At 52.9% G+C, this 12,074-nt stretch overlaps 3 protein-coding genes across 5 annotated transcripts; 1 reads left to right on the top strand and 2 right to left on the bottom strand.

Annotated features, from left to right (window-relative positions):
• Positions 1–52: 52 nt before the first annotated feature.
• Positions 53–1,046, bottom strand: CCDC85B (coiled-coil domain containing 85B). Of its 2 annotated transcripts, XM_081281902.1 has the most exons (2): positions 834–1,046; positions 344–678 (listed from the first exon to the last, which is right to left on the bottom strand). In XM_081281902.1, exons 1-2 carry the CDS (start codon positions 900–902, stop codon positions 490–492), a joined length of 258 nt encoding a protein of 85 aa, XP_081138028.1. In that variant the 5' UTR covers positions 903–1,046; the 3' UTR covers positions 344–489. The 2 variants fall into 2 exon arrangements, with proteins under 2 accessions (XP_081138027.1, XP_081138028.1); XM_081281901.1 differs by having other exon boundaries at positions 53–1,046.
• A 2,697-nt stretch (positions 1,047–3,743) lies between these two features.
• FIBP (FGF1 intracellular binding protein) lies at positions 3,744–8,020 on the top strand. 2 transcript variants are annotated; one of them, XM_081281886.1, is made up of 10 exons: positions 3,744–3,925; positions 4,128–4,326; positions 4,524–4,650; positions 5,554–5,654; positions 6,192–6,325; positions 6,662–6,770; positions 6,847–6,910; positions 7,175–7,261; positions 7,348–7,445; positions 7,899–8,020. In XM_081281886.1, the coding sequence occupies exons 1-10, from the start codon at positions 3,841–3,843 to the stop codon at positions 7,966–7,968; spliced, it is 1,074 nt and encodes a 357-aa protein (XP_081138012.1). In that variant the 5' UTR covers positions 3,744–3,840; the 3' UTR covers positions 7,969–8,020. The 2 variants fall into 2 exon arrangements, with proteins under 2 accessions (XP_081138012.1, XP_081138013.1); XM_081281887.1 differs by having other exon boundaries at positions 3,767–3,908.
• A 119-nt stretch (positions 8,021–8,139) lies between these two features.
• Positions 8,140–11,789, bottom strand: CTSW (cathepsin W; the record flags this gene model as incomplete). The annotated part of the gene is made up of 10 exons (XM_081281885.1): positions 8,140–8,428; positions 8,512–8,715; positions 8,790–8,854; positions 9,030–9,155; positions 9,239–9,319; positions 9,399–9,495; positions 9,756–9,907; positions 10,284–10,397; positions 11,164–11,248; positions 11,703–11,789. 10 exons carry the CDS (start codon positions 11,787–11,789, stop codon positions 8,318–8,320), a joined length of 1,122 nt encoding a protein of 373 aa, XP_081138011.1. The 3' UTR covers positions 8,140–8,317.
• Between the last annotated feature and the right edge of the window lie 285 nt (positions 11,790–12,074).

The following is a 12,074-nucleotide window of genomic DNA, read 5'->3' as shown; positions in this document are numbered from 1 at the left end:
CCCTCACCCCAACCCCGGCGAGTCCTAGACAGATGCTGCCCAGGCTTCAGGCTCCGCTTCCGTCCGAGTTTATTAGTCCCCACCCAACCCCCAGCAAGTCCCTCCGCTCCAGCCTCCAGTCCCCCTGCTACCCCGCCTGCGAGAGCGGGGGGCCTTCCTCAATGTCAGGGATTCTTAGTCCATGGCAGCGGCCCCTATTACACTGCCGAAGCGACCGTCGAGGTCCGGAGATCCACAGCAGTCCTGGCGCTCAGGAAGCAATTCTGGCGAGCGTTGGCGTAGAAGCAGCGCCCTCAGTCATCCGGGGAGCAGACGAGGGGCAACTGATCGGGGCTGCCCACGCTGCCGGTACTGGAACTCCCGTCGCCTAGGTCGCGGGGACCGCAAGGAGGCAGGGCTAGCTCTGGGGTCGGCCCGGCGCCGGAGCCCCCAGCGCCTCCGGGGCCGCCCCGGGGACCCCACTCTTCGCCCAGCGCCAGGCAGAGCTCCTTAAGCGCCAGGTTCTCCCGCAGCAGCTCCTCCTGTCGGCTCTCCAGCTCGGCTAGCTTCTGCCAACAGCCGCCCAGGTCCTCCCGTACCGCCCGGGATGCTTGGGTCCCGAAGAGCTGCCACTGGCGTGCGGCGCGGCGCCCGCGCTGGCGCTCCGAGTCCAGGAAGCAGCACAGATCGCGCAGCTCCCTGTTCTCGGCCTGCAGGCGCCTGTTGAGCTGCTTGAGCTCGCGAATCTCGCCCAGGTGACCCTGCAGCTGCCGATTCACCTCCTGCATGAGGCGACCGCGCTGCACCAGTGCCGCCAGGCGCGCCGCCTCCTCTCGCCGCAGTCGCCGCACCAGCTCCTCCTTGCCCAGTGCCGCCATCTCCTCGTCCGTCAGCTCCTCCAGGCCGCCTGCCTCGGCCTCCATGGCTGGTCAGGCCGCTGGAGCATCGCCCGCCCGCCGCCGCGGCCCAAGAGCCCGACGTTGGGACCGGCGCCGCTCGGGCTCTGGCTCCGGCTCCGGCTCCGCGGGCGGCCAGCAGTCCTAGAGGTAGCGTAGGCTGCAGCAACCACCCGGGGGTGGGCACGCGGCGGGACGCGCGCCGAGGCGGGGCTGCGTGACGGTACCAAAGGACAACCAATCCGGCAAGCCTCTCCGGAAACGGGCGGGGCCTGAGCGCTGAGCGCCTCTTCCCGCCCATTCCGACTGGAGGGATCGCGACCCCTGGCGCCAGTCTTAACTCAATTTGGAGGGGCTCAGTCCTTCCAAGTTCCAGATCTCATCAATCCTGAGCCTAAGCCTCTCAGCTTCATCTGAGAACGAAGATTTGGGCGACCGCTTCTGACTCTTTCCTGCCCAATCCGCGACGGAAACCAGACGGATAGCTTTCCATTCTCTCCTATCTTCTGTGGAATTCTAGTCTTCGCTCTCTAAGCATTACTCCTAGCTCCTCCGGATCCTGAATTCAAATGTCCTGGCTTCATTTATCAGTCTACCCTTCCTCCCAGGGAATTGGACATCCAAAGGATTCGTTTATTCAATAAACCTTTATTATGTGTGAAGCTCAAGCAGAAATAAATTTGACCAAGATCCTGATCTTGACCTCAAAGAGTCCAAAATCTGGTGAAGAAAACATGCTGAGATTAACAAGAAGCAAAATGTTGGAGGAGGGCTGGGAGTGTAGCTCAGTGATAGAGCGCTTACCAAGCATGCCTAAGATCCTGTGTTCATTTCCAATACCAAAAAGAAGAAGAAACGCTGGCTGTGGTGGCACACGTCTGGAATCTAGCATTTAGGGGGCTGAGGCAGAAGAATTGTGAATTCAAAGCCAGCCTCAGCAACTTTGCTGAGGCCTTAAGCAATTTAGCAAGACCCTGTCTCAAAATAAAAATATAAAAAAGGGCTGGGATGTGGCTCAGTGGTTAAGCACCCCTGGGTTAAATCCCCAGTACCAAGAAGGAAAAATAAAAATAAAAAGGAGTGGGCTGGGGATGTGGCTCAAGCGGTAGCGCGCTCGCCTGCGTGCGGCCCGGGTTCGATCCTCAGCACCACATACAAACGAAGATGTTGTGTCCGCCGTAAACTAAAAAAAAAATAATAATAATAATAAACATTAAAAAACTCTCTATCTCTCTCTCTCTTTAAAAAAAATAAAATAAAAAGGAGTCCTCAAGTATAGTCTAGAGGATTCCCAAAAGATTTCTCCAAAAAGGTAATATGCAATTTGACCCTGAAAGGTGAATAGGACTTTGCCAAGTAGAGAGAAAACTATGTGAGGGAGAGAGAATAGCGGAGTGAAAGACACTGATGCTCCAAAAAGCCTAGCTGCTTTGGGAACAATGAGAGTAGCCTGATGTTTTTTCAAAGACAGAGGTGTATAGAAAGTGGTGTGGAAGAGTAGGTGGAAGCCAGATTTTTTTTCTTTTTTTTTTTTTTAAGAGAGAGAGAGAGAGAGAGAGAGAGAGAGAGAGAGTTTTTAATATTTATTTTTCAGTACTTGGCAGACACAACATCTTTGTTTGTATGTGGTGCTGAGGATCGAACCCGGGCCGCACGCAGGCGAGCGCGCTACCGCTTGAGCCACATCCCCAGCCCCAGATTTTTTTTTTTTTTTCTTGTTTTCTTTTTGCAATACTGGGGATTGAACCCAGGGGCACTTTATCTATGAACTACATCCCCAACCTCTTTTAATTTTTTTTTTCTTTTTGAGACGAGGTCTAAACTTTCCCAGGCTGGCCTCCAACTTGCATTCCCCTGCCTCATCCTGAATCCCTGGGATTACAGGCATTCACTACCACATTCAGTTAAAATCCTTAAGAAATTCCAGTACTAGACTGGAGAGTTTCCAAAGGCCCACAAGGATTTAAAACAGGGGAGTAAATTTTAAATTATGCACTTAAAAAAGATTGTTCAGCGACTTTGTGTGGGATGGATCCTGTGAGGAGAGAAGGGAGGCAGGGATAGGCAGGGAGATTAGTAACATTGTGTCAGTGAACAAGGAGAGCTAGGCAGACTGGGCTGGGACTGTGTCGGTGGGAGTGGAGGGGGTGAAACAGATACTAAAGATACTCAGGAGGCAAATGCAAAGAGAGGAATCTGGGCGAAAGTCCAGGTTTCTAGTGTGAGAATTGGGTGGATATTGGGGCTGTCACTGAGATAGGGAAGAGATCTGGGAAGAGCAAAACGTCTGTCTAGAATGTGTTGAGCTTTTGAGGGGCGTATGGGAAGACAATACGGAGAGACTTAGTAGATAGGCAACCCTGTGGATGCTGGCTCCAGGCAGAGTTCTGGCGAGTCCAATAAGGTTATTAGCTGGTGTGAGAGTGAGGATTGTGGTTAAAACCATGGTGGGAGTAGGTGTCCTGTGTCCAGGGAAGGTGCTCAATTGCAGGATGATCAGAGGGATCCCCAGAAAGAGCTCTTGGAAGTAGGACCCCACACCCATTTTGCAGAGGAGAGACTTAGGGTAGAGAGAGCCCTGTGATGTTTAGGATGCAGATCAAAGTTGAGAGGCCCCAGGAGGGCAGAGATGGTGAAAGGAAGTGAGGGGAGAATTTGTGGGGCAGGAGAGATGAGCGGGAGGCACTTAGGATGCCCTCCTGAAAACAGTTAGGATCAACAGAGTAGGGAGAGCGAGAGATCTGGGATATATCCGTCTCAGTGTAGGGAGCAGCTACTCTACAGACAGGCTTCCACCTCTTTCCTAGCTGTCCCCGCCCCACCCCCTCCGTTCCGGAAGTGGTCCTTCACTGGCTCCGGGTGCTCGGAGCGTAATCTCTGCGCTCCCGGAAGTGGCCCGGCAACCGCGCGCCGGGCCCGGGCAGTGCCAGCTCCTGCTCGGGGCGCCCCGGGCCCGGGCGTCGCCATGACCAGCGAACTGGACATCTTCGTGGGGAACACGACCCTTATCGACGAGGACGTGTATCGCCTCTGGTTGGATGGTTACTCAGGTTGTGGGGGTCCTTCTGTGGGAACCAGTGGGGCTGAGCAGTTGTTTTGAATGGAACAGGGGGCGGGGCCAGGACTCAGACATCCTCTAGGGAAGTGGTCACCTGGCTTGGAATGAGGCTTGTAGAAGGGTTAGTGCTGGCGTTCCTGAAGGGACTCAGGGGTCAGGGGGGCTGGGTCTTGATGATGGCACCCACTCCCCAGTGAGCGACGCTGTGGCTCTGAGAGTGCGTTCGGGAATCTTGGAGCAGACAGGGGCCACGGCGGCGGTGCTGCAGAGCGACACTATGGACCATTACCGCACCTTCCACATGCTTGAGCGCCTGCTGCACGCGCCACCCAAGCTACTGCACCAACTCATCTTCCAGATTCCGCCCTCCCGGCAGGCGTTGCTCATTGAGAGGTGCTCACCTGGTGGATGGTGGGGACGTCAACCAGTCTGACCGTATACCTGTTTTGCAGGCTGAAACCGAGGTCTGGGAGGGACGGGACTTACTTAAGAACTAAGAAAGTTGAAAGATGAGGCCAGCCCCAGGCCCTGTCGGGACCCCTTTTCCCCTCCTTTATGAAGAGTTAGTGGTGTCTTCTTGCTTCCACAAGATACTATGCCTTTGATGAGGCCTTTGTTCGAGAGGTCTTGGGCAAGAAGCTGTCCAAGGGCACCAAGAAAGACCTGGACGACATCAGTACCAAAACAGGCATCACTCTCAAGAGCTGTCGGAGACAGGTAGGCACTGCACCCAAAGTCCATTTTCAGTCCTCTCCTTTATTCCATCCCTAGGCTACTGTCCCACCTCCAGCCTCTGATTGTGACAGCAGCTTCATGCCTAGTCTCTTCCCCCACTCTTTTTGTTCTTTCTAAGTCATCCCCTCCCTATGGCCAGGATGACCTTTCATAGGTACACATCTGACCTTGGCTCTCCCCTGCTCATAAATTTTCATTACCTCTTGGGTAGAAACTGTACTTCTTGCCTTTAATCTTCAGCCTCTCCTGCTCCCTGCAGACCTCTTGAGGCTTTCATTTCTCAATTCCCAGGATTTCTTTTGTTCATGTTGCTTTTACCTGGAAGGTACTATTTTTGACCTTATCTGTCTCCCTGAAATTAAAGTCTTCCACACAAGACTTTTTGTCAGTGCCAGGGAGAAGTAAGCTTTTTGAGCCTTTGATGCCCTTCTTCTGTGCCTTCCATGAGCTCCCCAAGTATGGCTTTGAATTCCTAGGACTTAGGAAAGTCTGTTCCTGTTTAAGTTCCTGAAGACTCAAGAGAACATGATGGTGCAAATTGGGGTTACATTTAGAGAGAGGAGTAAGGGTGGCGGGGGGCATCACTCATTGGTAGAGCACTGGCCTAGCATGCAGAAGGCCCTGGGTTCCATCCCCAGCACCACGAAAAAGAAAAAAAAAAAGTGAGTAAATATTAATTATTCAAGGCAAGATGACAAAAGCTGGCAAACATTTGTTGAATTGATAATAGCTACTAATAATTAGTAGTTTGTTGAAGAACTGGCAAGTGCTAAATCAGCATCTGCCAACTGAATAGGTGGTTAGGAGAGAGAGGGATGTTCACTAAGCAGTTCATTGGGTGAGCACATTCTAACCAGTTTCCTTCCTCCCCTAAATGCCCTCTAGTTTGACAACTTTAAGCGAGTCTTCAAGGTGGTGGAGGAAATGCGGGGCTCCCTGGTGGATAACATCCAGCAACACTTCCTCCTCTCCGACCGATTGGCCAGGTGAGGGGCCAGCCATCTGCCCTTCTGCACACACCTTCCCTGGGCCCTAAGTCTGACCCATGTTGCTCACCTCAACTTCTTCCACCTCCTAGCTTTACTAGGGGGGTGGCTATCCCACTTCTGGTCTGTACTTTGGATCAGACTGACCTGGATTCAAATTCTGTCCTGCCATTTTGCATCTGGTCTGATATGAGGTGACACATTAAGGTACTTAGGAAGTGCTCAGTAATGGTAGCTGGTACCCTTGTAGTCTTCCACATTATTCCTTAATAAACCTGGGCTGAATGCTTCTCTGTGCACAGATGAAGAGTCCCATAGAGAAGTGACATGAGACATTTCACACAATGAGTTAGGACAGAAAGAGGCCAGAATTTGGATGCCCAGCTGAGGTTGCCTGTGGGAGCTTGTTGCTAAGAAGGATTTTTTTTTATTCCACACTAAACATTTATCTAGTAAGCTTAATATTCAGGACATTATTGTAGGCATTGTGAAAAGGAATTTCAAGCACTGAGAGGACCTGCCTCCTCCTCCCTGCAGGGACTATGCAGCCATCGTCTTCTTTGCCAACAACCGCTTTGAGACAGGGAAGAAAAAGCTACAGTATCTGAGTTTCGGCGACTTTGCTTTCTGTGCTGAGCTCATGATCCAGAACTGGACTCTTGGAGCTGTTGGTGAGGCCCCCACTGACCCAGGTGCCTGGATACTCTCCCTACCCTCCTAGGGCCTGGTTCCCACCTGCAGTTCCTCCTGTAGGCCCAGTTTCCAGCATCCTTTTGTCTTCAGGTCCCCACCCAGGCTACCTCTGCTCATAGTCTGCTTTCCCCCACACACCTTATCTGCAGAGCAAGAGCCCACTGCTTCTACAACATGGCACCTGTCACTCCACCTTGAGACCTCATTTTCTCTTTTGTTCCATGGGTTGCAATGAGGTAGTGGGTGAGGAATGCTCAGCATCTTATGGGATGGGTTTATTACCTACCCCAACTCCCTTCATGGGCCTCACACAGACTCCCAGGTGGACGATATGGATGTGGACTTAGATAAGGAGTTTCTCCAGGACTTGAAGGAACTCAAGGTGCTAGTGGCTGACAAGGACCTTCTGGACTTACACAAGAGGTGACCTTGGGAGTCCATGGGCAGGGCCTGAAGTGGGGGCTGAGATGGCTCTAGGCATAACCCTTTCTCCCTGTAGCCTGGTATGCACTGCCCTCCGGGGAAAGCTCGGCGTCTTTTCTGAGATGGAAGCCAACTTCAAGGTCTGTGGCCCTGTCCAGCCTCTCCCCTGGCATCTTCAGCCTACCCCTCCCGGCAACTGTGCTCTTGCCTGAGGTTAACTGGCAGGTGGCGATGTTGCTCCCTCTGCCTGCCTGTGAGGAGGGACAGGCTTATAAACTGAAGGGACCTGGTTGATTGAGGGAGGTGGATAGATTTGAGGAGGGGCCTCTCCCCCTCACCCTATAGCCTCTGTGCCCAGCTCCTTCTGGGCAGAAAGCAGAACTCCCAGGGTCCCTGCCCCACAGAACCTGTCTCGGGGGCTGGTGAATGTGGCTGCCAAGTTGACCCACAATAAGGATGTCAGAGACCTGTTTGTGGACCTTGTTGAGAAGGTGAGATGTCCTTCCTGCCACCCTGGGATCCCTGACCCAGCCTGTCTCTGGATGGTACTGGTGATACTGTTCTCTTTAACCCACAGTTTGTGGAACCCTGCCGCTCTGACCACTGGCCACTAAATGACGTGCGGCTCTTCCTGAATCAGTATTCAGCATCTGTTCACTCCCTGGATGGCTTCCGGTGAGAGACCCCAGACCTTGTGTCTAGCTTAGCCTTGATCCAGCTGGCCACCTGCCAGGGTTCACCCTCCTGCAGACTCAGGGTTCCCTATCTTGCTGCCTTAGGGATTCCTCTTAGAATCTGTATGACCTTAAGCAAGTTATTTAACCTCTCCATGCCTCAGTTTCCTCACATAAACTGAGGATAATAATTAGAAGAATCACAAGAATTTATGAGGACTTGTTGGGTATGGTGGTGCACACCTTAATCCCAGCTACTTGAGAAGCTGAGGCAGAAGGATCACAAGTTCAAGGCCAACCTGGGCAACTTAGCAAGACTCTATCTCAAAATAAAAAATTTTAAAAGGGGCCAAGATTGTAACTCAGTAATGAACAAGCCTGGGCTCAATCCCCAACCGCCCCCCAAAAAATATATATATGTATATATGAAGACTTGTTGCTGCTTTCGTTACAGGCACCCAACCCTCTGGGATCGGTACATGGGCACTCTCCGTGTCTGCCTCCTGCGCCTCTATCATGACTGAGGCTCCTCTTCTATCCTGAGCACACTGAAAATAAAGTTGCCATAAGTTTGAAGACTGATCTTCACTCTAGGGAGAGGAGCATTTGGGGACATGTGCCGTGTATACCTGTGTATACCTGAGTGTCATTGGTGTATGCCAGCCCCTCTGGGACTGGGGCAGGTCAGGAGTACTGTCTGTTATCTCCCCCACGTGCCATCTCCATGCCCCAGCTAAGTATACCGAGGAGCCAAGAGTTTTGTCTTGGTTTATTCAAGTTGTATAGAAGATTGGGAGGATAGGCAAAAACCTCAGGCAGGGCCTATGTAGAGGCAGCTGGCATGCAGGAGGGGCCAGCAGGCTGCTGACATGTTCAGGGAGGGCAGGAGACTGGCTGCTTTTTAGCTGGTTTTCCCACACGGGCTGTGACTGGGTATTTGGTGATGCCACAGGTATTGCTTCCTCGGTGCAGTCGGAAGTAGCCCTAGGAAGTTAGGGGACATCAAGGCCAGAAGGTGGGAGAGGGCCTGTTCTACCCTGACCCCTCTTGCAATGGATCCTACTCACCTTCTCACCCCAGTTGTCCCCCCAGGAGTTCTTCAGAATCCAGTAAGGGGTGGAGGGGCGAGGACGGCAACAAGATGCGGAAGAGGCTGATTGTATCCCCTCTTCCACCTTGCTCTTGCCAAAACCCACCAGCAGGACAGAATGATTCACAACCCGGGGGTCACAGGTGGTGGGTGTGGCCTTGAACACACCATTCCGGTAGTGCTACAGGGGCAGAAGTGTTGAGTCTGAGCCCACCCATCCCATATGCCCCACCTCCCACGTCCTACCCTACCCACCTGCAGTGGCTTCATGTTGATGGTCACTGTGATGGGGCCTTGGGTAGCCAGGTACCAGGCAATTGCTGGAGATGGAGGGTGCAATCAGGTCCTGCCTGCCCTGGGGTTGCTACTCTTGTCATAGGGGTGTCCCTTTCTCCCCCTACCCCCCACCTCTGTCTGTGGCCAGTCTGGGTGCCTCCATCCTAGTTTCTGTCCCTCAGCCCCTCCATCCCCTGCCTGTGTCCACCCTGGTCATACTCTGCTCGTTTTCCTGCAGCATGATGAAATCCTGGATCCAGGCCACCTTCTTAAACTTCTTGGCCAGGCACATGTGGGCCTGGGTGTGCCCCTGGAATGGGTAGTCCTTTTCACTGGCCAATCCACCTGAAGACAAGCAAGATAAGGAAGGAGCCTCTGCTCCTGAATCTCCCCCAGCCCTGTGCTTGGCTAGCGATGGGGATACTCACTGTTGTTGAGGACAGTTATGTATGCATCCCAGATGAAGCCACCCTTGCAGCCGTCCCCACAGCGGCCACAGTCAAGCAGTTCTGGGGCAGAAAGGAACAGTGTGAGTGACCAGGCCCCTATCTCTCTTCTCCCTGTCATACACCCCTCTCCCAGCCATACCCTGCACAGAAACTTCCACGGACTGTCCGTATGTGATGCCCCACAGGGCCTCGATGTTGCCTGCAGCAGCCATGGCCCAGCAGCAATTGCAGTTCCCCTGGGAGGTTAGAGGGTAGAGCACCGTGGGTGTTCAGGCCTATTCTCCCTTCTCCCACCCTTGGGCGCATACGGATAGACTTATCCAGGTGAGGGCAGATACTTGGTTCTTTTTTAAAATTATTTTTTAGATGTAGTTGGACACAATACCTTTACTTTATTTATTTATTTATTTATATGTGGTGCTGAGGATTGAACCCAGGGTCTCGCACGTGCTGGGCGAGTGCTCTACCACTGAGCCACAACCCCGGCCCCAGATACCTGGTTCTTGATAGATGAGATGATGCCATCTGCGTTCCGCCAGTCACAGGTGGAGGGCAGAGGCTTCCCTGCCTCTTCAGGCCCTGCCTTTCTTCCCATGCTAGGGCTCCCATCTGCTTTCCAGTGTCCATAGATCTTTCCAAACTCCTCCTCTGGGGGACAGACAGGGCCACAGAGGTCAGTTTTGACCCCATTTTCTCCATATTCTGCCCCTTCCATCCTAGCCATCCACATCCTTGGCCATTTGGGTCCCTCAGAGGTGGCAAGATAAGGGTACTGGCCACATCCGCCACCTCCTCTTCACACCAAGCTCTTTGCTGGTATCTTCTGCTTCACCTGCTGCCTCTAGCCCTTGAGCTGGGCTGGGACAGGTTGGCTGAGTTCCTGCCCTTGCAGTCTGAGATTTGGGACAGGCACCCTCTGGTCCTCAAAGTAGAAAGTCTGTTCTGTTCATCTGCTCTACCAGTATATCCTACAGGAGATCCAGCTTTCCCACCCGCCACTTGTGGCCCAGGAGGGTCCAGGTACCTGTGAGGTCACTGAATGGAGTCACCCCAAACTCAGCTGTGCCCAAGTCCTCCTCCTGTAGTTGCTGAGCCTTGGCCAGGTTCTGGGCAAAGATGTCCAGGCGGCGAGCATACTCTACACCAAAAGAGAGTTATCTCAGGCTGATTCCCAAGCCCCCTCAGAGGCAGGAAGTGGGCACTGGCCAGGCATGTTCCTACCCAGGTGGGCACTGGCTCCTTTCCTGTAGCCCCTACAGGCTCTACAGTAGACAGTGGGTGAGGAAGTGGTTACCCAACCCACCTAGAGTTAGGACTTTCCCAGAGGCAGCAAGAGGAGCATCTTCCCACCCTGGGGAGGCTGAGTGAAGGGCAGAGTGACTCAGAAGGGAAAGTGAGTGGCTGGAGACCGGCTTCCTGCCAGGCCACATCCGCCACCTCCTCTTCACACCTCTGACCACAGATCAGGAGCTGGAACAGGGTAGGGTGGAAGAATGGGGTCCAGATCAGCCCCCTACGGAAGAGGAGATCCAGGACAGAGGGGGCAGGAGCTGGGTTGGCAGCTCATGGGGAGAGAGGGAGTCCCTACCTTGGGGACAAAATGGGTATATTTGGGTGCTTGTTCAATGAACTCATGACTAGATGGTAGTTCCTTTTCCACTGCCTGGAATGGCAGGGAAATCAACTGCAGGGCTAGGAGAGATGTCCAACAGCTGCCATCTTCCCTTCAGGAACATGGCAGAGGATGCTCCTTCCTGTACCTACATGTGCATTTGGAGAACCAAGTAGTATATCCCCGCCCTGCTGAAGTGAGTAGCCTGGGCCAAGCTTATCTCCCACCATGAGCCTCAAGTTCATCTATTTGGAGTGGAGGCTAGACTGGAGATTTATATGACCCAAGATACCTGCTGGGTTCAAGTAACTCCGATTGAACTGGATTTGGAACAACTTGAAGACCTCTTTCAGCTCCAGTGGCCAGGGACCTAGATTCTGGCAAGGAATCCAGATGGAAGAGAAAGCACAGGTGGAAAGTCATTGCTGGGACCCCACCTTAGCTCCATCTCCTAAGACTGGGCTAAGGTGTCAGTGAATTATCCTTCTTGGTCTTCCTTTGTGAGCCTGGACACAGCAACCACCTTTCCAGTCTCTATTACTCCCTCCGAGAAATAGGCATGGCAAGCCAAGTCCACCCTTCCTTCCTTCTTTCCTTCCGGTTCTTTTGATTAGATCAGGTGAGCTTTACCACTGAGCCACATCCCTGGTCCTTATTTATTTATTTATTTTGAGACAGGGTCTCTTTAAATTGTTGAGGGTCTCATTAAGTTGCTGAGATTATAGGCTTGTGCCATCTTGCCTGGCAACAAGTCAGTTGTTTCTGAAGGGATGATCCTGGACCTGGCACTGGTAGTGGGGAGGGTACGGGGAGCAAGTTGGGAGCACTTACCTGGGCTGCATGGGAGCCTGTGATGTTTTGGGTTAGGCTTGCCAGTAACAGGGCCAAGATGGCGAAGAGGCAGGTAGTCAAAGCCATGGTGGTGCAGCCCCAAATGTGTGCATGGGCAGGAAGCTGTCCAGACCAAGCTGGAGTGGGTGGAGCTGGAGAAACCACTAAAGGAAGCTGGGCTGGAGGTAGGGGTAGACCCCTAGAGCACACAAGCTGCCTCGGGCATTCATGTTTTTGTCCCTCTATCTGCCTGGCTATTCCCCACCCCAATCCTTTTTCTTTATTTAACAGTGCTCTAGGCCACTGTTCTGGGAAAATCTGGGGATACAGAGATGGATCAGAAAGAGACAAGGATAGATACTGAGTGGGCAG

The sequence above is a fragment of the Spermophilus citellus genome, assembly GCF_964194105.1.
Source record: "Spermophilus citellus genome assembly, chromosome: 2".
Lineage (NCBI taxonomy): Eukaryota > Metazoa > Chordata > Mammalia > Rodentia > Sciuridae > Spermophilus > Spermophilus citellus.
This window is presented reverse-complemented; position numbering and strand designations above follow the sequence as displayed.